The sequence below is a fragment of the Aedes albopictus genome, chromosome 1 (assembly GCF_035046485.1).
Source record: "Aedes albopictus strain Foshan chromosome 1, AalbF5, whole genome shotgun sequence".
Lineage (NCBI taxonomy): Eukaryota > Metazoa > Arthropoda > Insecta > Diptera > Culicidae > Aedes > Aedes albopictus.
In genome coordinates, this window is record NC_085136.1 from 323,512,052 (window position 1) to 323,536,566 (window position 24,515).

Below are 24,515 nucleotides of genomic sequence, written 5' to 3' on the forward strand. Positions count from 1 at the left end.
GCGCAGCGTGGGCGGGAGCGCTGAGCAGGAAATCAACTCCACGGTGGCGAGGAGCGTGTTCACCTCGTAGGCCAGAGTATAGCAGAATTTGACCCGACGCCAATCTGTGTTCTCCAAAGTTCGGCCAACGGACTTCGCTCAGTCCTAGGATCTCAAGCTTCATACGGCATGCCTCATTGGCTAGTTGTGCCAGTTTACCCTGCTGGGCTAGGGTTAATACATTCCAAGTTCCAATTCTAGCCCGTTGTTTCGCGCTAAAAGTCGTTGCCGTTGAATCAGTTCGTAATCTTTCATTTTCCGTTCCTGTAACGGTTATTTGGGTTTCGGAAACAGTAGGTTGTTGGCCTAAGTTCCCCTATCCACTGTGGTGGGGCTGTCATCTTAGGTATAGCTTCCGGTAGAGGAGAATTTCACACTCAGCCACTTGATGCCCGAGCAGACGCTGTCAGGACCGCGCCTCCATGGTGAACAGACGCTCGGGACGTACCCAGTGCTTGAAATCGAGTGAATATGAATGGAACGATCAGTCATCAGCGCCAACCATCACTACGAACGAACACGCACAGCGAGCAAAGAGAAACCGAACCAACCGCGACCACTATTCCTCATCGGTCGGTTGGCTGGTGAAGCATATTGACTGGTAACGATTATTTCTCACTTGCTGCGGTGAGGCTGAAGATGCGTAAATGATTCAGTGGATTTATTTTTTGCTCAAAACTTGTAAGAACAATAAATTTGTCCATAAGAGAATGATGGACGTGACTATTATAATCGATTTAATTCGAGTTTATGTCATTTGCACTGTTATAACGAGATAAAAATCAAGTATATTCATTGCCGTATACACCGGCGAAGAGAGAGATTCAGAGAGCCGCACGGCGCTGAATCGTCGTTCCTCACTCTCACTCATATTTTTTATTGCTCCCGTTCCCACTTGCTTCAGAATTATGTTAGCCAATGAAGGCATAGGGGAACAGAGCCCAAAATGCCAAGATGGGGTAAAATGGCCCAACTCATAAAATCATTCCTCGATGTGATTTGACCATAACTATCGGTGAATGGTGCCAAGATATGTTTGCATAAAACATTCTTCTAGAAGCTAGGCCGCCATACCCATGGAAAATCTTTCGATTTCCCAATGAAAACTATCAACTTCCGGTTTTTCGTACTTGCAATTAAGGTTTTCTGGTGATTTTATTACCAGCCAAGTGTTTCCAAGCAGATTGAGACACACATGGAGGCGCCTGGTTGTTGATGTCTACGATTTTCATGTTAGGGGTCATTCAAATATGACGACCATCGTTTAGCGGGGAGAGGGGTGACACTCCATGTATTGAGCATACGAAAATAGCGGACCAGAGGAGCAAAGGGAGTCAGACATGTCCGAAAAATGATGGACGTAATTTTTGAACGTTTTCATAAAGTGGCATCTTACCCCATGGCAGATGGCCTTTTTGTACCACTTCCGTTTTACGAACCAGTTTTTGAAATCGCTATAAATTGATGAAAATGCGTTAGTTTAGTGAATATTTTTGCTGAAGTATCGAGCAAATATTGTCTAGTTGCTGTTACCACCTTGAAAGCCTAACAAGTGAGGCTAATTATCATTGAAAACGATGAAAGTTTGAAAAATGGCATTTTACCCCACACACCCCACCGACCTATTGCTACCGCTTTGGGTTGAAAAGCGCCGGTCAAAGAAGAGCAAATTTTGATTCGTCTGAGGTAAAACGCTTCAATTTTCAAGCGCTGGACGTACCTCCTCAATCTAGCTGAAGTCAGATGGACAACAGTGCCCAGGATGCACTACCAGCTAAGCACACAGCTCTTAGCTGGCGGTATTTGTCGTCGATTGACGCTCCTTATCGACTCACCATTGTGCATCCCATCTAGTGCTTCTCCCCTCTCGCATTTTCTTCACGGCCCGCTTGACGGTGTTCATGAATCGCTTCGCTTGGTCATTCGATTATGGATGGAAAGGGGCGTCGTCAGTTGTTCGATACCGTTGGAGGTGCAGAATTCGAAGAATTCAGCGCTAGTGAATTGATCACCGTTATCGCTGGCCAGCGTAGCGGGATACCCCGCCAAGCAGACAATCCACGGAGATCTTACAATAATAGTTGACAGCCCTCAGAACCGTATTCCTGATACGCCGGTGGGAAGCGGAAGCTTGATGATTGCCGCGCCCTTGGCTGGATTCGGATGGAGCCCGCAACTGTCCATGACATACCCGATGTATTGCACTTGCAGCTTCTGAAACGTGCATGTGTCCTCTCGAATAGTGGAGCCGAAATCTTGGATTTGCTTCAAGACGGCTTGCAGGCTGCGATCGTGCTCTTCCTCCTCTGTTATACTGCGAATTATAACGTCATCGAGACAGTCGGAAGTACACTCCATGCCAGGTAGAAGCCATGATGCGTATTGATTGTGAGTACCGTAAACTTGGGTGTAGTTGATCAGTGAGGTTAACTTGATCACTCAATTTCCCGCGTATATCGACCTTCAAGAAAGCAACAATTCTATTTTGATTATTCGCAATCCAATGACGTAACATTAAAATGGAATGGTAACTTCCTTGAAAGTCGATATCCGTGGGTAATTGAGTGATCAGGTTCACCCCACTGATCAACTACACCCCAGTTTACGGTAACTTACGGTGCTGTTCGTTGACTTCCACTTGCAAGAAGGCATCGGACAACCGATGCTAAACAGAAGACTGTACAGAAGGAAAGCTTGACGAAAATGTCATCCGGAAGCGGATATTGCTTTCGTTGAAGGTCATCGTTCAAACCCGTGGAATATTCTCCGCAAATTTGGATCGACCAGTTGGCCTTGTGGACTACGACGACGGGAGTGGCCCACTCAGCTGGCTAGTCGACCGAAACGAAGATGTCGAGTTTTTCGAATCGGTCGCTTCAGTCGATGAGAAAACGACAGATTTTTTTCTCGCCAGCACACTACGAATCACCTGATAGCAATAATATTAGTAATTTTTAAAGAGTATGCATTTATTTTTCTTTGTAAATTTTTGTCGTATTTTTCTTGAGATCTTTTATTAATCTTTTGAAAATATGTTTAAGATTTCGGATGATAATAATATCCCTATTTCTTACTGCAATACTTTAAAGATCTTCGCTTTGGAAGACTTTTATGGCAAATTACGTATGTCATTCTTGGAGGTTTTTCGTTCGTATTCTTTGTAACTTCTTTTCAATTCCGTCGGTAGATTTTCGGTAAAGCTTCCGTTAGCCTAATGATTGAGGCTTAGAATCGCGACTGATAGCTAGATCCTCGATTCTATGGAATGTACAATATAATACAGGGATTATTACAGCAATTCATCTAGAGTTATCATAATACATTCTTTTTAGATAATATTGCACGGATTCCTTTACAAACTATTCTATTCGCTCTAGAGGAACATCTCTAGAATCTCTAGGAACATATCATTAAGATTTTTTCTAGGAAACCTTTCATGCTTAAGAAATTTTGCCATAAATTATTTCAAAAAATTGTCCAGGGTTGACGTCCATTCACGTTTTTTTTTTCTAGAAAACCAAGAGTTTAGAATTCTCACATAAATTTCTCCTAATTTTTTTTCGATTCTTATATAAATATTTTTCGGGGATCCTTTAAGATAATTCCACTGCGATTCATCAAGAAATATCTCCCAAGTTCCCTTTAGAAATTCTTCCAGATATTTCTTTAAAAATTTCTCCATCAATTTTCCTGATAATTTCTATTGGGAATCTTATATTGATTCTTTCTAAAATTCCCCTGTTGATAAGAAGTTTTTTTATTAATCTGTATTTTCATTTAAAGCTTATTCTACATTTATTGATATGAAGTCCAGAAAATGCATCACGCAAAATTTGTCCGAGAAGTTGTCCCCTCTATAGCATGGTTTCCCAAACTGCGGGTCACGACTCCCAGGGGGTTCCCTGCCTTCATCCAGTGGGTCGCGAGGGATAGTCGAATATTTTACTGCAACAGACAACAAATGAAAGAATTTCTATGGTGGGTCGCGAAAATTACATCTGCTGGCCAAAGGGGGTCTTGCTCCTGAAAGTTTGGGAACCTATGCTCTATAGCAAACTTTTTGTATGGAACCTCTGAAGTTTGTCGTCACACTTTGCTGATCTTCTCTCCTGCCGTGTGCAGCATTTTTGTCCCATGTTAATAGGGATTCCCACATAACATGGAACAACTATGTTGCACGCGGCAGCTCCCTCCTCAAAGCGTGACGTAATTCATAGACGTTTCCTCTTTAGAAATATCTCCAGGAATTCCTTCATAAAGTAATCCAAGGATTCTTTCGAAAAATCATTCATGAATTCTTCTATGAATTTACCCTTCAAGCAGGTATTCCTTCAGGACTTGCTCCGTGTATGCATTCATGTATTTTCTCGAAAATTCTTGCAAGATTTCGTCCAAAGATGCCTTTAGGAATTTCTCTAGAAATCTTTAGAAACCACTACAGATCCCTTTTTGGAAATTTGTCATGAAATTTTTCTATTATACTTTAAAGAAGTAAGTGTTTCTCTAGACATTCTTCCAGGATTTCTGTTAAAAAAATTCACGACTTCCTCCGGTTATTCTTTTAGAAAATCCATGAATGTTGATAAGGAATATATCTAAATATTTCCGAATAAACTCCTGAAGCAATCCCATCAAGCAAATTTTCCAGGTATTACTGAAGGAATTTCTGCAGGTATAACTTCTAGGCTTTCTTCGGGGATTTCCCTGGATTTTTTTTTTCAGATAATCCTCCAGGGATTTGTTAAAAGAATATCTTCATAGGTTTCAAGATAAATTAGACAGAAGATTTATCCTAAAAATCCTTCAAGGATTCTTTCAAAAGTTCCTCCGCGGATTCTGTTTCAGGAATTTCTCCAGGAATATTTCCAGAGAGTCCTTCAGTAGTTCAAGGATTCACGAATATCAGTACGGGATTTCATCAGAAATTATTTCATCAGAAATTATTCCATGGATTTTTTTTAATTCATCTACACAGATCTAAAAAAGAGTGTAAAATTCTGTGACATATAATGCACATAATTGGAGCGTGGGATATCACAGAAGTTTACATGGCATATCATGTAAATCTCATGAAATGTCATGTAAACTTCCATTATATGTCATGTAATTTAGCATGACTCAAAGTCTTTACATGACATATAACACAAATTTACATGATATATCATGTAAATCATCATAACATCAAATTTACATTACAAAAATGAAGTATACATGCCGTGTAAACCTCATCATTTTTATCTGTGTAGAGCTTATTCGAAAATGTTTCATATTCTTCCGTAAACTCAAAAAAGGGCTCCTCCAGGAATCCTCTGGAATAATAAAGGAGGATTCCTTTTGGTAGGAGCTGTACCAGTTTAAAAGTATCTCTTAGGATTCCTTCGAAGATTACTCTAAGAATTATCTATATATATATATAAATGCAGTGGCATACGTAGGACCGCGCATAACTTACGAACGGAAGGTCAGATTTTGGTCGTCTTAGTTTTGTTCTGTTAGTTTTCACCCAAGGAAGGTTTATGAGTCAAAAAATATGAAAAGATTAAGAGTTCTTGAAAATCGATTTTCCTTACATTTTGACCGGGCACTTGGTCTTGGCTAGAAACTTGAAATGTCAAAAAACGCAGTAGGCAAGACAAAGTTTGCCGGGTACAGCTAGTTTCATATATTCCTTCACGGATTTTACAGAAGTACTTCATGAAATTATAAATACTGAAGAAATTTATCAAGGATACCCAGAAGTAATTTCTAAAATTATTCCTGGTGATACTTTTGGGAATTCCAAGATTTTTTTTTAACCCTCTAATACCCAATCCCGCCTTTAGACGGGGTATAGTTTGAACATTTTTGTAATTTTTGTTTCGTGGAAAATCAAATTTTTTATATTTTTGGCTGATATTAAGGACTGTTTTGTATATCTCAAAATGGTTTTTGGTGTATTTTAAAGCGTATTTAGATTTTATAAAAATCATTGAAAAATTGATGTTTTAGTCACCTTTTAGAAGTCATTGTTTATTTTGTATTGAATCGCTACAATTAACATATTTTAAATTTTTCCCAAATCATACTATCCTTGTTTAATAGTTTAAGGAAATCGAATACACTCTTAAATTATTTTCCTTAAAATTACACGGAAAATAAAATTTTCTGTTAAAAAAATTTAAAATAATAATATTTCAACAATAATCATAAAATCTCAAAATGTTTTCATCTCAAAAAATCCGTTCCCCAAATTAGCTTCCAGGAAAAATATAAAAGTGTGGGGATGTTCAAAAATAAAAATTAGAAAAATCAAAAACTGAAATTCACGAAATCGAGAATTAAAAAGAATCATCTTCCAAAACATGTTTAAATCGATTTTAGATGACGAAAAATGATATTTAGATCAAAATTAAAAATTTGGGTATTAGAGGGTTAATTTCCTGAAAAAAAAATCTCACAAGCAATTTTTTAAGTTATCTTTGGAACTTTCTACAAGAATCTCTAGGGAATACTTGGAGAAGCTCCTTGAGATGGCTCTGAAGAAATTCCGAGGAGAATTTAACGAGAAAAAAATCAGCAGTAATCTTTAGAGGAATTTCTGGAGAGACCCCTGAAAGGGAATACCTGGAGGAAACCCTTGAGACAGCTCTGGAGGAATTCCTAGAAGTATTTTATGAGAAACTTTTAAAGGAATTCAGGGACAAATTATCTGGAGGGGTTTCTGAGAAAAAATCCTCGAGGTGGTTTCGAGAGCACACTTTTGAGGAATTTCTGAAGTAAACCGGAAAAAGTTCTGGAGGAATCCTTGAAATAATTTCTCTAGGATCCATGCAGAAACTGCAAACTAAATAAATTTCTAAATGTTTTCTTGCTGGATATTCTCAAGCAAACCAAGAAAAACTGCGGAGATACCTCTGGAGGAGTTCTTAACATATTTTTTTGAAAATGCCTGAAGATATGAGTGCACAAGAATCTTTGAAACACTTTCTTGAGGATTTTTTGGAGGAAATCCAGCATTAATGTGAAACAAATCTGGAAGAATTTTTGATGGAATCACATACATAGAAGAATAAATTGAATGTTTTTGTAGGTATCTCTTTAGAAATGCCTGGAAAATGATCTGCAGTGATTTCAAGAAGAATTTCTAGAGATATTCTTGGAGAAACGCCAAGAAATAATTCCGGGAGTATGCACTGAAAGATTCCCTGAAAGAATCTCTGAAAAGTTTCCTGAGTTTTCCCCGTAAAAAAATCTGAAAGAATCCCTGAAGAGAGGTCTCAATGAATCCTAAGAGAAGTTTATGGTACAATCCTTGGAGGAGGAGGAACTTCTGCGAAACCCCCTAGAAGAAATTCTAGAAAAATATCTTCGAAACTTTCTTGATGAATTTCGGAAGTAATGTATGAGAGAATCTCCGGAGAAATTCTTCTCGAGGAGCTCCAACAAAAAATTCTGAAAGTATTGCTGCAAAAAATCTGAATTTCTGAAAGAATCGCTGCAAGAATCTCTTGAGGAATAATTGAAACATAGCTGGAGAAATCTTTGATGAAACTTGTGAAGAATTCGATAGAGAATTTCCTCTGCAATCTGATAAGGAATTTCTGCAGAAATGGAATTATTGGAGGAATGGCTGGGTGAAAACTGGCGAAACGCCGGGAGGAATATTTTTAAGAATTTCTGGAGAAATTTCTAGAGGAGTTTCTTGAAGAATTAAAAAAAATCTTGACGGAAATTCAAAAAGAATTCCTGTTGATATCTTTAAGGAATGCTTGTTAAAGTCAAGAAAAGGATTCCTGCAACAATGCCAGATTTTTTTTTTTTTTGAGAAACTATTGGATAAATTTCAGTAGTAATCTCTAAACTCTAATGTCCAAATAGGCTACTATTGGAGTAGTGTGATTTTTGTAACCAAAGTCCCGGATGTAATGTATCACGGCAACCCAATGTTTGCACCGTTAAACTTATAAAACGATCCATGAAAAAATGCCAAATGATCCATTGATAACATTTAAATATTCCTTAGAAGTAAACCAGAAAACCAATCAGTTATTTGGATCCATGAAACATTGTCGAATACTCCCTTTTTTTCCATAAAATTGGGCAAAGAAAAAAATCCAGAATTTTATAAACTGCTCCTTAAAATGGTTGAAATTTAAATGATTCATAAAAAATAGGAAACGATCCATAAAACATAGAAAATGATCCATAAATATTTGGAAACGATCCCACTGGAACTTGGCCGGCCTCTCTTCAACTTAGTGTTCAGGGTACCAACACCACAAGGCACCGAATACGCTAGCAAGATGCGATTCACCCCCGGATGAGCAGCAGTGAAACCTTTGGTCCAATCCTTACCCTGTCCATCCCTCAAAATGTGACCTTCTAACCTCGAGCTGCCACGAGTACCCTGGCTTCCACCCATTACTAACAGATATCAGTAAAAAGTTATTACTCTGTATAATGTATACTATTAAGTACAAAGAATGATCCTCGGCTCCGTAAAGCGTTATACGCGATTGAGCCCCAAATAAACGAACTAGATAAAAAAAAAAAACTTAGTGTTCTTGTGCACTTTCACAGTTATTAATTGATGGTTTTCTTTGTGCTTGCCATTACATGAATTTGTACATTGTGAGGCGAGCACAATGATACACTATGCTCAGGGAGTCGAGAATATTTTCCCGACTGGAACGGGAATCGAACCTGCCGTCTCCGGATTGGCGTGCCAAAGCCTAAACCCCTAGGCTAACTGGAAACACGATGTGGAAGCCAATTTATAAATAAGTAATTGATACCAAATTGGTCATAACTAATGCGAGGTGCAGGAAAAAAAACTCGATCAATTATGGCCGGTGCTAAGCTAGACGGGCATTAGATAAAAACCTATCACAAACAATTTAGAAATTCCCCCTGTTGTTTCTTCAAGAATCCATGATATAGCTATCCAAAACTATACAGGAGCTTTTTGATGTTTGCACCTTATTTTGTTCAAGTATTTTTACTTCAAGAGTTTTGCACAATTTTATCAATTAATTTGGAATCAGTTTATCAGATATATTCAGTCGTGATATTTCCCAACGTTTGAAGAAAATATATCCCGCAGACTTTTGCTTTGTCAGCCACCTCATCGCCTAATTACATACTCTCAATTATTATAAGGCTTATCCACCCTTTCCAATGTCCTGAGTTAATCCGCGTGTTACTCCGTACCATATTTGCCTAATCATTTTTTCCATTTCCCTCGCCATATTTCAGCGGGTCGATCCGGTCGCAAACTTGACGACGTCATCGACAAATACCAGAAAGCCTGCCGGAAACTGCACCTAGCGCACAACGAGTACGTCCTACTGCTAAGCGAAGCGGCCGAAATCGAAAAGGACATTCGCACCATTCTCATGCCAGGACTGCTCGAGCACCAACAGTCCCAACAGGAGGCGTTCATTCTGACGTGGTGAGTTAACTGCGGAAGCACTCCCCTACACCCCTACAAATGATGATTAATGGATTTCTCCTTCCTCTTTTTCTTTGAAATCAGGCGTAACCTCCTGCAAGATATGTCCAAACTGGGCGACACCACGTCCGATAAGTTCAGCGAAATCCAGCAGCGGATAGAGACGAATATCAGCAGTATCAGCCCCGCCGAGGAGTACCGGGAGTTTACCGAGAAGCACAAAACCACCCCGACGGCCCCGGTCGTGTTCCAGTTCGACGAATCGCTCATCGAGGACAGCCTGGGCAAGCTGCAGGCCAACACCCTGACGGTGGACAACCTGACGGTGGATTGGCTCAAATCGCGCCAGACGGAGCTCGAGGGCGCCATCAAGGATCTCCAGGAGACGCAGGGAAAGTTGTGCCAGGAGCAGCAGCAAAATGGGGGGAGCGCGGCGACTGCGACCGCAGTCAACGGAGGCACCAAACCGTCGACGCCGATCCTGAACGGATCGAACGGAACTAGCGTTAAGGATAGTAGTAATAAGTAAGTAGAGCAGTTTTGGAGTGGGTACTGCTTCCACTAATTCTACTAGAAAACACGTTCTAACCTAGATTACTCTCATTTTTGTTTTAGGAATTCCAAGGAACTGATAGCACTGCGATGCCAAGAACGACAGATGCAGAAACAGGTGGAGATGATTCGGGCCGCCCTGAATGACGTGGGCTGCGAAGAGCTGCCATCCGGATGCGATGACCTGTCCACCATGGAGCATCTGATCGAGAACAAAAAATCCGTTAGCCAAGACCTGTCGGTAAGTATCTGCTACCCCCATGTACTCATTCGGTTTTGGTGCTTCCACATTCGGGGATTTTTTTTTTTTGTGGGATCTTGGTGATGGTGCCACTATAAACCGCTTAACTCTGTTCTCTTCCCCTTGTCCGTGCAAACTTGAACTGGTGGGTGGCCTTCGGGAACGCTAGGAGGACTCACACAACACCTCGACGACGCCGTTCTTCTCCGGGAAGGGCGGCGCGGCCAGCGGGGTAATGTCACTGCTTAGGGACCAATTTCGACGCAAATCGGCCGGCCCTATTGCCGCCGGTGCCAACTCCTTACTCAACGTAAAAGATTCACCCGCGTCGACGCCCCGCCCAGGTCAAAAGTTTATGTCCTCGCTGCTCCGGAATGGCGGCGGGGGCGGCGGAGCTGCGGCAACAACGACGACGAATGACACCGCCGCAATTGGGTCATCAACGGTAAATGAGTGTGAGCACCCCCCGTTGAGTGAAGAGAATGTGTACGTTGAGCCTGTTGAGTTGATCCGAGTTGACGTTGACGCTAACACTAACAACCGTCCGGAGCCGGAGTATCCGGAAAACCGGCTGTCCACTAACACCTATGTCGATATGGAAGCTAACCTGCTGCAGGCCGAGCCGGCCAATACTAACGAGGACCACGTGGTGCTTAGGTATGATCCATGGGGGGAGCTTCGCTAGCGGGGTGTTCCGAAAGAAAAATCTATGTTCGAAAAGTCATGATGCTCTATCCTACACTACTACAACTCCGTTACGTTCCATACAAAATATCACAATTTCACATACAAAAGTTGTTACGTGAAGTAGACTCTCCGGATTCCTGGAAGGAATCTCTCCAGATTCCTGGAAGGAATCTCTCCGGATTCCTGGAAGGAATCTCCTTCCGGATTCCTGGAAGGAATCTCCTTCCGGATTCCTGGAAGGAATCTCCTTCCGGATTCCTGGAAGGAATCTCCTTCCGGATTCCTGGAAGGAATCTCCTTCCGGATTCCTGGAAGGAATCTCCTTCCGGATTCCTGGAAGGAATCTCCTTCCGGATTCCTGGAAGGAATCTCCTTCCGGATTCCTGGAAGGAATCTCCTTCCGGATTCCTGGAAGGAATCTCCTTCCGGATTCCTGGAAGGAATCTCCTTCCGGATTCCTGGAAGGAATCTCCTTCCGGATTCCTGGAAGGAATCTCCTTCCGGATTCCTGGAAGGAATCTCCTTCCGGATTCCTGGAAGGAATCTCCTTCCGGATTCCTGGAAGGAATCTCCTTCCGGATTCCTGGAAGGAATCTCCTTCCGGATTCCTGGAAGGAATCTCCTTCCGGATTCCTGGAAGGAATCTCCTTCCGGATTCCTGGAAGGCATCTCCTTCCGGATTCCTGGAAGGAATCTCCTTCCGGATTCCTGGAAGGAATCTCCTTCCGGATTCCTGGAAGGAATCTCCTTCCGGATTCCTGGAAGGAATCTCCTTCCGGATTCCTGGAAGGAATCTCCTTCCGGATTCCTGGAAGGAATCTCCTTCCGGATTCCTGGAAGGAATCTCCTTCCGGATTCCTGGAAGGAATCTCCTTCCGGATTCCTGGAAGGAATCTCCTTCCGGATTCCTGGAAGGAATCTCCTTCCGGATTCCTGGAAGGAATCTCCTTCCGGATTCCTGGAAGGAATCTCCTTCCGGATTCCTGGAAGGAATCTCCTTCCGGATTCCTGGAAGGAATCTCCTTCCGGATTCCTGGAAGGAATCTCCTTCCGGATTCCTGGAAGGAATCTCCTTCCGGATTCCTGGAAGGAATCTCCTTCCGGATTCCTGGAAGGAATCTCCTTCCGGATTCCTGGAAGGAATCTCCTTCCGGATTCCTGGAAGGAATCTCCTTCCGGATTCCTGGAAGGAATCTCCTTCCGGATTCCTGGAAGGAATCTCCTTCCGGATTCCTGGAAGGAATCTCCTTCCGGATTCCTGGAAGGAATCTCCTTCCGGATTCCTGGAAGGAATCTCCTTCCGGATTCCTGGAAGGAATCTCCTTCCGGATTCCTGGAAGGAATCTCCTTCCGGATTCCTGGAAGGAATCTCCTTCCGGATTCCTGGAAGGAATCTCCTTCCGGATTCCTGGAAGGAATCTCCTTCCGGATTCCTGGAAGGAATCTCCTTCCGGATTCCTGGAAGGAATCTCCTTCCGGATTCCTGGAAGGAATCTCCTTCCGGATTCCTGGAAGGAATCTCCTTCCGGATTCCTGGAAGGAATCTCCTTCCGGATTCCTGGAAGGAATCTCCTTCCGGATTCCTGGAAGGAATCTCCTTCCGGATTCCTGGAAGGAATCTCCTTCCGGATTCCTGGAAGGAATCTCCTTCCGGATTCCTGGAAGGAATCTCCTTCCGGATTCCTGGAAGGAATCTCCTTCCGGATTCCTGGAAGGAATCTCCTTCCGGATTCCTGGAAGGAATCTCCTTCCGGATTCCTGGAAGGAATCTCCTTCCGGATTCCTGGAAGGAATCTCCTTCCGGATTCCTGGAAGGAATCTCCTTCCGGATTCCTGGAAGGAATCTCCTTCCGGATTCCTGGAAGGCATCTCCTTCCGGATTCCTGGAAGGAATCTCCTTCCGGATTCCTGGAAGGAATCTCCTTCCGGATTCCTGGAAGGAATCTCCTTCCGGATTCCTGGAAGGAATCTCCTTCCGGATTCCTGGAAGGAATCTCCTTCCGGATTCCTGGAAGGAATCTCCTTCCGGATTCCTGGAAGGAATCTCCTTCCGGATTCCTGGAAGGAATCTCCTTCCGGATTCCTGGAAGGAATCTCCTTCCGGATTCCTGGAAGGAATCTCCTTCCGGATTCCTGGAAGGAATCTCCTTCCGGATTCCTGGAAGGAATCTCCTTCCGGATTCCTGGAAGGAATCTCCTTCCGGATTCCTGGAAGGAATCTCCTTCCGGATTCCTGGAAGGAATCTCCTTCCGGATTCCTGGAAGGAATCTCCTTCCGGATTCCTGGAAGGAATCTCCTTCCGGATTCCTGGAAGGAATCTCCTTCCGGATTCCTGGAAGGAATCTCCTTCCGGATTCCTGGAAGGAATCTCCTTCCGGATTCCTGGAAGGAATCTCCTTCCGGATTCCTGGAAGGAATCTCCTTCCGGATTCCTGGAAGGAATCTCCTTCCGGATTCCTGGAAGGAATCTCCTTCCGGATTCCTGGAAGGAATCTCCTTCCGGATTCCTGGAAGGAATCTCCTTCCGGATTCCTGGAAGGAATCTCCTTCCGGATTCCTGGAAGGAATCTCCTTCCGGATTCCTGGAAGGAATCTCCTTCCGGATTCCTGGAAGGAATCTCCTTCCGGATTCCTGGAAGGAATCTCCTTCCGGATTCCTGGAAGGAATCTCCTTCCGGATTCCTGGAAGGAATCTCCTTCCGGATTCCTGGAAGGAATCTCCTTCCGGATTCCTGGAAGGAATCTCCTTCCGGATTCCTGGAAGGAATCTCCTTCCGGATTCCTGGAAGGAATCTCCTTCCGGATTCCTGGAAGGAATCTCCTTCCGGATTCCTGGAAGGAATCTCCTTCCGGATTCCTGGAAGGAATCTCCTTCCGGATTCCTGGAAGGAATCTCCTTCCGGATTCCTGGAAGGAATCTCCTTCCGGATTCCTGGAAGGAATCTCCTTCCGGATTCCTGGAAGGAATCTCCTTCCGGATTCCTGGAAGGAATCTCCTTCCGGATTCCTGGAAGGAATCTCCTTCCGGATTCCTGGAAGGAATCTCCTTCCGGATTCCTGGAAGGAATCTCCTTCCGGATTCCTGGAAGGAATCTCCTTCCGGATTCCTGGAAGGAATCTCCTTCCGGATTCCTGGAAGGAATCTCCTTCCGGATTCCTGGAAGGAATCTCCTTCCGGATTCCTGGAAGGAATCTCCTTCCGGATTCCTGGAAGGAATCTCCTTCCGGATTCCTGGAAGGAATCTCCTTCCGGATTCCTGGAAGGAATCTCCTTCCGGATTCCTGGAAGGAATCTCCTTCCGGATTCCTGGAAGGAATCTCCTTCCGGATTCCTGGAAGGAATCCCTCCGGATTCCTGGAAGAAATCCCACCGGATTCCTGGACGGAATCCCTCCAGGTTCCTGGAAGGAATCCCTCCGGATTCCTGGAAGGAATCTCTCCGGATTCCTGGAAGGAATCTCTCCGGATTCCTGGAAGGAATCTCTCTCTCTAGATTCCTGAAAGGAATCTCTCTCTCTAGATTCCTGGAAGGAATCTCTCTCTCTAGATTCCTGGAAGGAATCTCTCTCTCTAGATTCCTGGAAGGAATCTCTCTCTCCAGATTCCTGGAAGGTATCTCTCTCCAGATTCCTGGAAGGAATCTCTCTCCAGATTCCTGGAAGGAATCTCTCCCTCCAAATTCCTGGAAGGAATCTCTCTCTCCAGATTCCTAAAAGGAATCTCTCTCTCCAGATTCCTAGAAGGAATCTCTCTCTCCAGATTCCTAGAAGGAATCTCTCTCTCCAGATTCCTAGAAGGAATCTCTCTCTCCAGATTCCTAGAAGGAATCTCTCTCTCCAGATTCCTGGAAGGAATCTCTCTCTCCAGATTCCTGGAAGGAATCTCTCTGGATTCCCGGAAGGAATCTCTCCGGATTCCTGGAAGGAATCTCTCCGGATTCCTGGAAGGAATCTCTCCGGATTCCTGGAAGGAATCTCTCCGGATTCCCGGAAGGAATCTCTCCGGATTCCCGGAAGGAATCTCTCCACAATAACTTCTTGAAGTTTCGCTCAATTTAAAACAAATTTTGATGAAATGAATTCTCGGAGGAACTTCAGGACCTCCAGTAGCGTTCTTGAGAATTACGAAAAGAACTTCCAGAAGGACTCCCACAATTTTATTGGAAGAATTTTTGGGCAACTTCTGCAAGAATCTCCGCAGAATCGTTTGTGAGAACTACCTGTTGGATTTTTAGGAAAAAATCATGGAAAAGGTTTTACAAAAATTCTGGATTCTGCATAAATTCCTGGAGCGATTCCTGTAACAACTTCAGGATTTCTTTTTGAAAATAGTTTCGAACCAATCTCTAAAGAGTGCTTGAGGTTATTTCTATTCTGAAAATTCACCAGAAAATCCTCCAGAGATTCATCATTTGGTGGATTCTCCTTAAATTTTTCTTAAGGCTCCTCCCAGAACTTTCTCTGAGACTTTAACGATTATTTTCAAGATATTTGATTAGGAATTCCTCCAGATATTATTTCCAAGAATTGCTGCAAAAATGCCTTTACGATTTTCTTCAAAGATTCTTCACGACCCAAAAAGTTGAGGAATTTATCTTGAGAATCCGAGAGTTTCCTTGAAAATTTTCAGAGAATAAACCCTGAAATTCATTCTGAGATTATTGCAAGAACTGTTCCAGAGATTTATGCTGATATTACTTCAGAGACTTCACCAGGGCGACTTCCAGGAGTTCTGCTCAGAGCTTCATCCAGAAATTCACTCATAGATCCTGAAATTTATCTTAAGGATCCTTAAAGATCACTTCAAGGCATTTCAAAAAAGCGTTTCGGTGGATTCTCAGATGGGAATTTAGGGAGTTCCATGAGGTTTCAGGGAGTAGCAGTAGGGATTCAGAGAAGCTTAAGGGGGCTTCAGGGGCTTTTTAAGGCTTTTCAGGAGGTTTCAAGTGGCTTCATAGGATTTCCTTGGAGTTTAAAGAGACATGTTTGCAAGTCAACTTCAGGAGGATTTCATGACGTTTCAAAGCGGTCCCCGGGGGTTTTAGAGAATTTCACAGGAAAGTTCTCACGGTTTTTACATGTTCCAAAGCTTTTTAGCTATGGTGTCAGATGGAAATTCAGAGTTTCAAGAGGCTTCAGGGAGTTGCAGAGGGTATAAGGAGTCTTCAGAAGCATTTAAATGCGTTTCAGGAGGTTTCATGAGGCTTTAGAGGGGCTCCCGGAAGTTTTAGGGTCATCAAAGGCTTACAGATCAGTTTCAAGGGGGTTTCAGAGTGGTGCTTAAGGGTCTTAGGGGGCTTCACTAAAAACCCCTCACGGTTCAACCGTAGTCGTGCATTGGAGTCATTATTACCCGGGCAAGCACGCTGAGCGTGAACTGCGTCAGCGGGGTGAACTTTAGGACTTTATGGAAGAAGAATTTTAAAGGCGAACCAGAGTTTTAGTGAGGGTATTAGAAGGGAATTTAGGGAGTTTCAAGGCTTAAGGAAGTTGTAGAACAGTTTCAGAGGGGTTGAAGGGGACTTCAGAGTCATTTCAAGGCATTTCAGGAGGTTTCAAGAGGCTTCAGGGAGTTTCCTGGAGTATTAGAGGCTTTAAAGGCTTTCAGATCTGCTTCAAGAGGGTTTCAGAGTGGTTCCCTGGGTCTTAGAGGTGTTTACAGTAAACACCTCACGGTTTAAAGGCGTTCCGAAGAGTTTTAGTGAGGGTCTCAGTTGGGAATTTGGGGAGTTTTAGAAGGATTCAGAAAGTTGTAGAAGTGTTGCAGAGGGGTCAATGGGGCTTCAGAGGTATTTCAAGACGTTTCATGGGATTTCTGAGAGTTTTATGGGCTTCACAGGCTTTCAGATTCGCATCAGGGAGATTTCAGAGTGATTCCCGTGGTCTTAGGGGGCCTTCAAGTAATCTTCAGGAGGTTTCATGGGGTCTTGTGTGGGGTATGGGGTTGTATAGGGGCTTTACAGCCTTTCGGTGGGCTTCAAAAGGGTTCCTGGGGGGTTTCATGGGGTTTCTGAAGTGTTTTAGAGGGCGGCTTTAGGGAGATTGAAGGGCGTGTTATACACAGCGTTTCAGGTAGTTTAGGATATTTCAAAGGTTTTCAGGTAAGCTTTAGAAGGATTTCGAAGGCGCTTCAAAGCATTTCAAAGGGTTTTAGAAGGGTTACCTGGGCATTCAAGGGGCTTCACAGTTCACAGGCTCTCATATGGGAGGTACAAATTGATTACACCTGTAGATTTGATGGCGTTTAGTCAAGGAAAATCCTTGCCTAAACTTAAAGAGTTATTGAACTCACCACGCGATAGATCGTAGACTGTTAAGTCTGTGTGAGTATGAACCTTGATCATAAGGCTCTTAGAGATAACTAGTTACGTTTGTAGATCTGATGGCCTATATTCAAAGAAGTTCTTGGAGATTCTCAATCAGACATTGAACAGGCTTATATTCCAGGGAGTCGCATACTCTTAGACACTTCATTGGTCAAGATCATAACTGTCGAATCAACAAGTTACCCTATTTCTGAGGGGTATATCTTTGACATTCAGGTTGAGAATCATGACTTTTCGATTGTGTTTTTTTGGAACACCCTATTTACTAACCACAATCACCATCACAGAATGCTCAGCTCGGAAGACGGGCTCGCAAACTACAAGCGTCTAAAAGGAAGCGAGGAAAGTGAGGTTATGTTGCTGAACTCGTTGAACTCGCCGGAGAATCAATCCACATCGGATGAACTGTTCGCCAACGATATGAACGATTCGAAGAACAACCTACTGCAGGAGGAACCATACGAGGTCCCGCGAGGGATGCTCAACTCTTCGATAGATGCCCATTTGGACAGCATAGACGAGCTGAACTCCAAGCTCGATCAGAAGCTGTTTTCGAAGGCATCGGAGCAGCACGATTATTACAACGTTCCGGCGAAAGGGGAGGAGCCTAACCACTTGGTGGTTGCGAGGATTGAGAAAGGTCCGGAGAAGGCCAGTTTCCGTGATAAAATAAAGCGAAAAATCAAAATCAAGAGTGCATCGTCCGAGCAGGACCGGGACCAAAAGTTGGACGAATTGGATGAACCGGGGAATAGCTTTGCCGATCGATTGCGCAGCAAGGTATCCAATCTGAAAAAGAACGATAACGACCAATTTAAGTTGATGAAGAATGAAAGCGGATCGGCGGAAGTCCCACGGGAGGGGGACGACCGGAAGCCAAAGAAAAAGAAGAAGAAGCGCAACAAGAATCGTAATCAAACATTCTCGGAGGATGAACTGCTCGGAGGGGAAGACGGAGACGAGTCCAAATTGAACGAATCGAGTCGTCCAATCCCGTCTGGAGAAGGTGGAACTGCATCGGATGACAAAATGACCTCCTTTTCTAGTTCGGTCATGTCCACCTTTCGGGAGATAATGCACTCCACCAACAAGGTAAAGGATTCCTCCATAAACATGGCTCTGCGCCAACAAACCGGTCGGGAAGAGAAGATGGATCTAATTAACAACGGCAAGGACGCCGCCGGTAATCGACTAACGGCGATAAAATTCATTTTCTCCGACAACCGTCAACATACGGATTCTTCCGGTTCCACTCCGACCACCCCAGAACATCTCATTGCCGTCCACTCACCGCCAGACGATGAAACGACCGACTCGCATTACTCCCTTCCCACGTGCCATGCGACGAACGAAAGCACCGAATTTCCCGCCAACTTTGATGGCAGCGTCAAAGGAGGCGCAACAGAGTTCAGCTCCACCCCTTCCAACCACCCATCCAAGATTTCCTCCCTCCAGAATCTGAAAAACCGCTTCAACAAACTGCACCAGAAAATGCCCAAACTGCTGTTGCATGGCAACAGCAGCGCGACACCCACAGCCTCCTCGGATGCTCGAAGCTCGAAACTATGCCGGGCATGTAGTCGACGCTTCCGGCAGCTCCATCCGAGCAAAACGGTGCTGGATTTCACCAAAGAGTACCCCAGTGGGACGGGTCGGTTCTGTCGAAGCCACGGGGGCGATTACGACGGCGAAACCGATCCGGAACAGGAGGAGGATGGTGCAGACGATTGGGGTACTTCCGAGATGCTTAATCTCGATTATGAGGATATTGACGTTATAACCATTAAGGCCCATAACTATGCAACAACTAACCCCGCTACTACCATTGCTACTACTGATCCTGCTGCTGCTGTTGGTGTTGCTAATACCAGGGAAGTGCTTGAGGATAATGGTGTTCATGATGATGATGATAATGGCGATGGTGTGAGTATTGATTTTTGTTGTGTACTTTTAGTAAACTAGTGCACGCTGCTTTGCTGTTTAGGATTAGGATAAAATTGCATGAGAAGAACAAGTAGGCGAATTGTAGGCCCATGCTTGCTTGCATGTGCGCTTCAATATAATCAACTGTGTGCTACATTCTTCAAGGTAGAAAATTTATTCAGTTTGGGACTCTACCATCCCAATCGAACGTAAGAGGTTTTGTATGTAGGTGATGATTTTAACTAGAATTCTTTTCGGCACATCACTGTTATACACTTAAATGGTTTTTTGTCAATAATGAAGATGGCGCTTATTAGCAGTTTTTTTTTTCGTTGAACCCAGTGTTAGTCCACCTTTATAATTCTGTTGGACTGAGATATTATGAATTCAAATCAATTATACTACAGCACCATCTAGTGAGGAAATTTCTAACTAGAGTTCATCTGACACGAATGAACAACTCCGCCAAAGACACCGAATTCAAACCATGCGGGGAAACAAATTAATTTCACATGTGTAATTATAATGATAAACCGCGGCCATATGCAATCTTTAGAGCAACGTTTGCGCCACCTAGTGAGCATATTTTGAATTGTTTACCACGTTTCACGAAATATGGATCTGCATAAAATCTTCTCCAAAGACAGTATGCTGAAATGTTGCGCAATCACAGACAAACAGACGTAACACTCTTCAAAACGGCTTGACACATGCATTCAACGATTAATTCAAATTTCATTTAATTTCCGCGATCGTTCCACTAGAGGCGATCTTGTTAGATCGCTTTGACGTTCATCAGTGTACACGTTGCTGATTGACGCACATGAAAATAACAGGCGATTTGTGTAGTAGTGTGCGTGTTAGACAAACGTCAAATCGGAATTCATCATTACCGACAGTGTCTCGCGCGGTTCTACCAACAGGTGGCAGTGAGTTCATAAAAAAACATCGGGCAAAATTGTTTGATGAATTTCCTATAAGAGTTACGTCTGTTTGTCTGTGGTGCAATGTTCCACTTAAAAAGTACTGTTTATAAGAAGACGCTGGGCGGATATGGATTAACTCAACTTGAGATAACTTCATCTTCTTTTACCCTTACCCCCTTGAAATCATTTTACACCTTGCCTCTCGCACTGCCTTCAATCCCCCTAAAATCAAACTTTGTCCTCCCTAAATATGCCGGAGACCCATCTTATCACGTGTCGAATCACATCAATAAGTATCATCACAATTCGTAAGTAAAATGGCATATTCATATCGTCTGTCAGTGTATGCATATTGCATACAAGCCACGTTTACAACCAATGTCAAAGTCGCTCTTAATTTTAACGAATGCAATCTCATATTCTCACCACATTTCGTTCGATGACCGACGTCATCATCACTGTCCACGAAAGTCGACCTTATGTCGCGTGTGTGTAGTCCCCAATATTTTATTAAGCTACAGACTGAATTCCAAGTTATTGGGAAATAAGTTGTAAATTTGTCTGTGTTATTTTTTTATTATGTGAGAGCCGAAAGGGAGAACCAAATGATGCACCATGGGAGATATTTTCCTGTTTTAAGGTCAAATTTATACTAGGAGTCTGGGAGTATACTATTCTATGGTGACAGCTGAGCACAAAGGAATTTATTCAGCTATGATGACTCTTGACGAAACTTCATTAGGTTGCACTTGTCAGCGATATGCCGCCATTTGGCGGAAGATTTCATAGCATTCTTGAAGTTACTTACAAAACCAAGACAATGTATAGTAGAGCACCATCTTCGGCGTCTTGTCTGATGTCCCTTCAGTATCCCCGAACGTTTAGTATTCTAAGATATTCTTCAACTTCAAGCAGCTAGCGCGCAACCGCCCACCAAGTCGCCGACCTCTACCTGGTTCCCTGCATAATATGCGTTTAACAAGCTTTCAATGATGATGTCATACACAGTGACGAAATGTTCGGCTAACCTTCACGAAGAAGTGGTGCTCGGGTGCTCTATCGACCTGACTTGTTGATGAGATCGTACTCAACGACGACTTCTGGGGATGCTTTAGTTCAAACACGGGAGGGGGGAAGGTTGGTTGTGTTATGAACTCAGCCACCCTGCCCTAGTGCTCCTAGAATTTCCAGAGTCCTTATTGCCGAAGAATTCACTTAGCCTGGGAATTCTCCAGGCGTGGGCGTAGCCAGAAGGGGGACAGGGGGGCCGCCCTCTGGCCCCCACTTTTTTTTAATTCCAGCCATCTCAAGATTATCAATAATTAGGATACCTGCAGAAGCTCCTTCGTGAACTCTTTTTAGGATTCTTTCAGGATTTCTCCAAGAATTCCTTCTGTTACATCTTGAGATCCTTCTCCTTCCTGGAATTCTGCAGAATCTCCTTCATGAATTCTGCAGAAGGATTCCTTCATGAATTCTTCCTGACATATCTTCAGAAATTCTCCAGGGATTTTCCAAGAATTTATGCAGGGATTCCTCTAGGAATTTCTATAGAGATTTCCAAGAATTTGTCTACAGATTCCTCCAGGGATTGCGCTAAGAGTTCCTCTAGGAATACCTCCAGGCAATACACGAAGAACGCTACGCGAGACAGGACACAACACTTATAGTTCTTACAACAAATTAAAAGGATTTAAATTTACCCTTTAAGTTGACCGGTTTCCAGGCATTCCTCCAATAAATTCTCCAAGGATCCATTCAGAAATTTCCACAGGAATTCCTCCCGTAATTTATCCAGAAACCCTCCCAAGAATTCCTCCAGGAATCTAGATCTCCAAGATCTCCTCCAGAGATTCCTCCGGGAATTCTGTCAGAGATTCCTCCGTAATTTCATCCAGACACTTCTCTAGATATTCCTACAGGCATTCCTCTAGAAGTTCCTCTAAGAGTTCCCCCAGGAATTCCTCAAGGGATTTCTTCAGGCATTCCTCCAGGATTTCATCCTGGAATTTCTCCAGGGACTCCTCCAGGATATTCTCCCACAATTCCTCCAGGAATTATCCCAGGAATTCCTTCAGAAATTCCTCCAGGGATGTCCTCAGGAATTCCTTAAGGAATTCCTCCAGGAATTCGCTCAAAATTAGTACAGTAATTTCTCCAGGAGTTTCTCCATGAAATCCTCCAGAAATTTTTTCAGGGTTTACTCCAGGAATTCCCTTGGGAATTACTCCGGGAATTTATTCAGGTATTCCTCCAAGGATTCTTCTCGGAATTCCTCCAAGATTCCGTCAGGAATACCTTTTGGAATTCCTCCAGAAATTTCTCTAGGAATTCATCCAGGGATTGCTCCAAGAATTCATTCAAGATGTTCTCCAGAGATTCCTCTAGAAAATTCCTCTAAGAATTTCTCTAGGGATTTCTCCAGGAATTCCCCCTCTTCAAATTCCTCAAGGGATTCCGCCAGGAATTTTTCTAGAAGATTCTCCAGGATTTCCTCCAGAGATTCTTCCAGGAACTGCTTCAGCAATTCCTCCAGGGAATTTTTTCAAAGAATTCCTCCAGGAATCTTTTTAGATTTTCCTCTAGAAATTCCTCAAAGGATTATTGGAATCTTCCTGCAATATAGTCAGGGATTTCCAAGAATTCCTCCAGGTATTGTTTCAGAAATTCCTCAGGGGTGCTTCAGAAATTCCCCCGGGAATTTCTCCTGAAATTCCTTCAATGATTCTTTAAGAGATTCCTCCAAGTATTGCTTCAGGATTCATACAGAAATTTCTCAGTGGATTCCTCCAGGTATTTTTTTCAGAAATGCCTCCAAGGATTTCTCCAGGAATTCATCCAGAAATTCCTCTAGAAATTCCTCCAGAAGAGTATACTGCAGGAATTTATCCAGGAATTGCTACAGAAATTCATCCAGGATTATCTCCAGGGATTCCTTCAGGAAATTCTACAGTTAGTTCTTCAAAAATTTCTCCAGGGATTCCTTCAAGAATTGCTCAAGGAATTTCTCCAAGAATTCTTCCAAGGATTCCTCTTCTCTTCCCTAACTTCCTCCAGGCATTCTTGCAGTAATTCCTTCAGGAACTTCTCCAACAATTTTCCCAACGATTGCACCGAGAACTCTTCCACGGATTGCTCCAGGAATTCCTCTGGTGATTTCTTCAGAAATTTGTCTCGGGATCTCTTTAAATATTTATTCGAGGGTTCCTTCAGAAATTTTAGAAATCTTTCCATCATCTTTTCCAGGGCTGCACCCAAGAATTTCTCCAGGAATTTATCCAGGAATTGCTCCAGAAATTCATCCAGGATTATCTCCAGGGATTTCTTCAGGAAATTCTACAGTTAGTTCTTCAAAAATTTCTCCAGGGATTCCTTCAAGAATTGCTCAAGGAATTTCTCCAAGAATTCTTCCAAGGATTCCTCTTCTCTTCCCTAACTTCCTCCAGGCATTCTTGCAGTAATTCCTTCAGGAACTTCTCCAACAATTTTCCCAACGATTGCACCGAGAACTCTTCCACGGATTGCTCCAGGAATTCCTCTGGTGATTTCTCCAGAAATTTCTCTCGGGATCTCTTTAAAAATTTATTCGAGGGTTCCTTCAGAAATTTTAGAAATCTTTCCATCATCTTTTCCAGGGCTGCACCCAAGAATTTCTCCAGGATTAGCTGAAGATTTTGAGGAACTCTTCCAGCGATTAGTATTCAAATTCTTCAAGATAGTTTTAGAGGAATGCACACAAGAACCAGGAATAATCTTCTAAAAATCTTCTAGGAGTTCATCCACGGATTTGTTTAGGAATCCATCCATGAATTTCTTCGAGAATACCCTTTGCAGCTCTTGCAAAGGAATTCCTTCAGAAATTTGTCCTGCGATTCTTTCAGAAATGTATCTTGATATCCTTTTTTTTCTCCAAGAAACTCTTCAAGATGTTATCCATTGATTTTTTTTTCCGGAACTCCTCCAGAGATTCCAAAAATTTGTCAAGGAACTCCTTCAGAAATTCCCCCAAGAATGCCTCAAGGGTTTCCTTCAACGATCCGTTTTAGGACTTATCCTAGGATTTCTTCAGGGCTTTTTTCAGAGATCTCCTTCCGAATTTAGTGTAAGGATTCCTCCGGAAATCTATCTTGGAATTTCTCCAAGAAGATGCCTAAAAATTTTCCAGGGATTCCTTCAGGAATCCCTCCAGCATTTTCTTCAGGAGCTTATTTAATAAATTTTCCAGCGCATGTTTTGGTTGCGCAGAAGTCACTGTGACTCAATTTGAACAAATAAGCTCCAACGCGCTCGAAGTGCTTGCAGACATTTCTTCAGGGAATCTTCAAGGAAGGAAATCCTAGGGAAGATTATTTCGGAATTCTCTCTGTGGGTTTCCTTCATGAATTCCTGTA

General features: G+C 43.2%; 1 protein-coding gene across 8 annotated transcripts in view; it reads left to right on the forward strand.

Annotated features, from left to right (window-relative positions):
• Positions 1 to 24,515, forward strand: part of LOC109411496 (tyrosine-protein kinase Fer) — a 228,198-nt gene that overhangs the window by 182,752 nt on the left and 20,931 nt on the right. For 6 of the 8 annotated variants that reach the window (XM_062847237.1, XM_062847236.1, XM_062847239.1 and 3 more), the window contains 5 exons: positions 9,274 to 9,469; positions 9,554 to 9,994; positions 10,085 to 10,262; positions 10,432 to 10,919; positions 17,563 to 19,198. In XM_062847237.1, the coding sequence (XP_062703221.1) occupies positions 9,274 to 9,469; positions 9,554 to 9,994; positions 10,085 to 10,262; positions 10,432 to 10,919; positions 17,563 to 19,198 (2,939 nt within the window). The remainder of the gene's footprint in view (positions 1 to 9,273; positions 9,470 to 9,553; positions 9,995 to 10,084; positions 10,263 to 10,431; positions 10,920 to 17,562; positions 19,199 to 24,515) is intronic. The other 2 variants (XM_062847242.1, XM_062847243.1) reach the window with 2 other exon arrangements.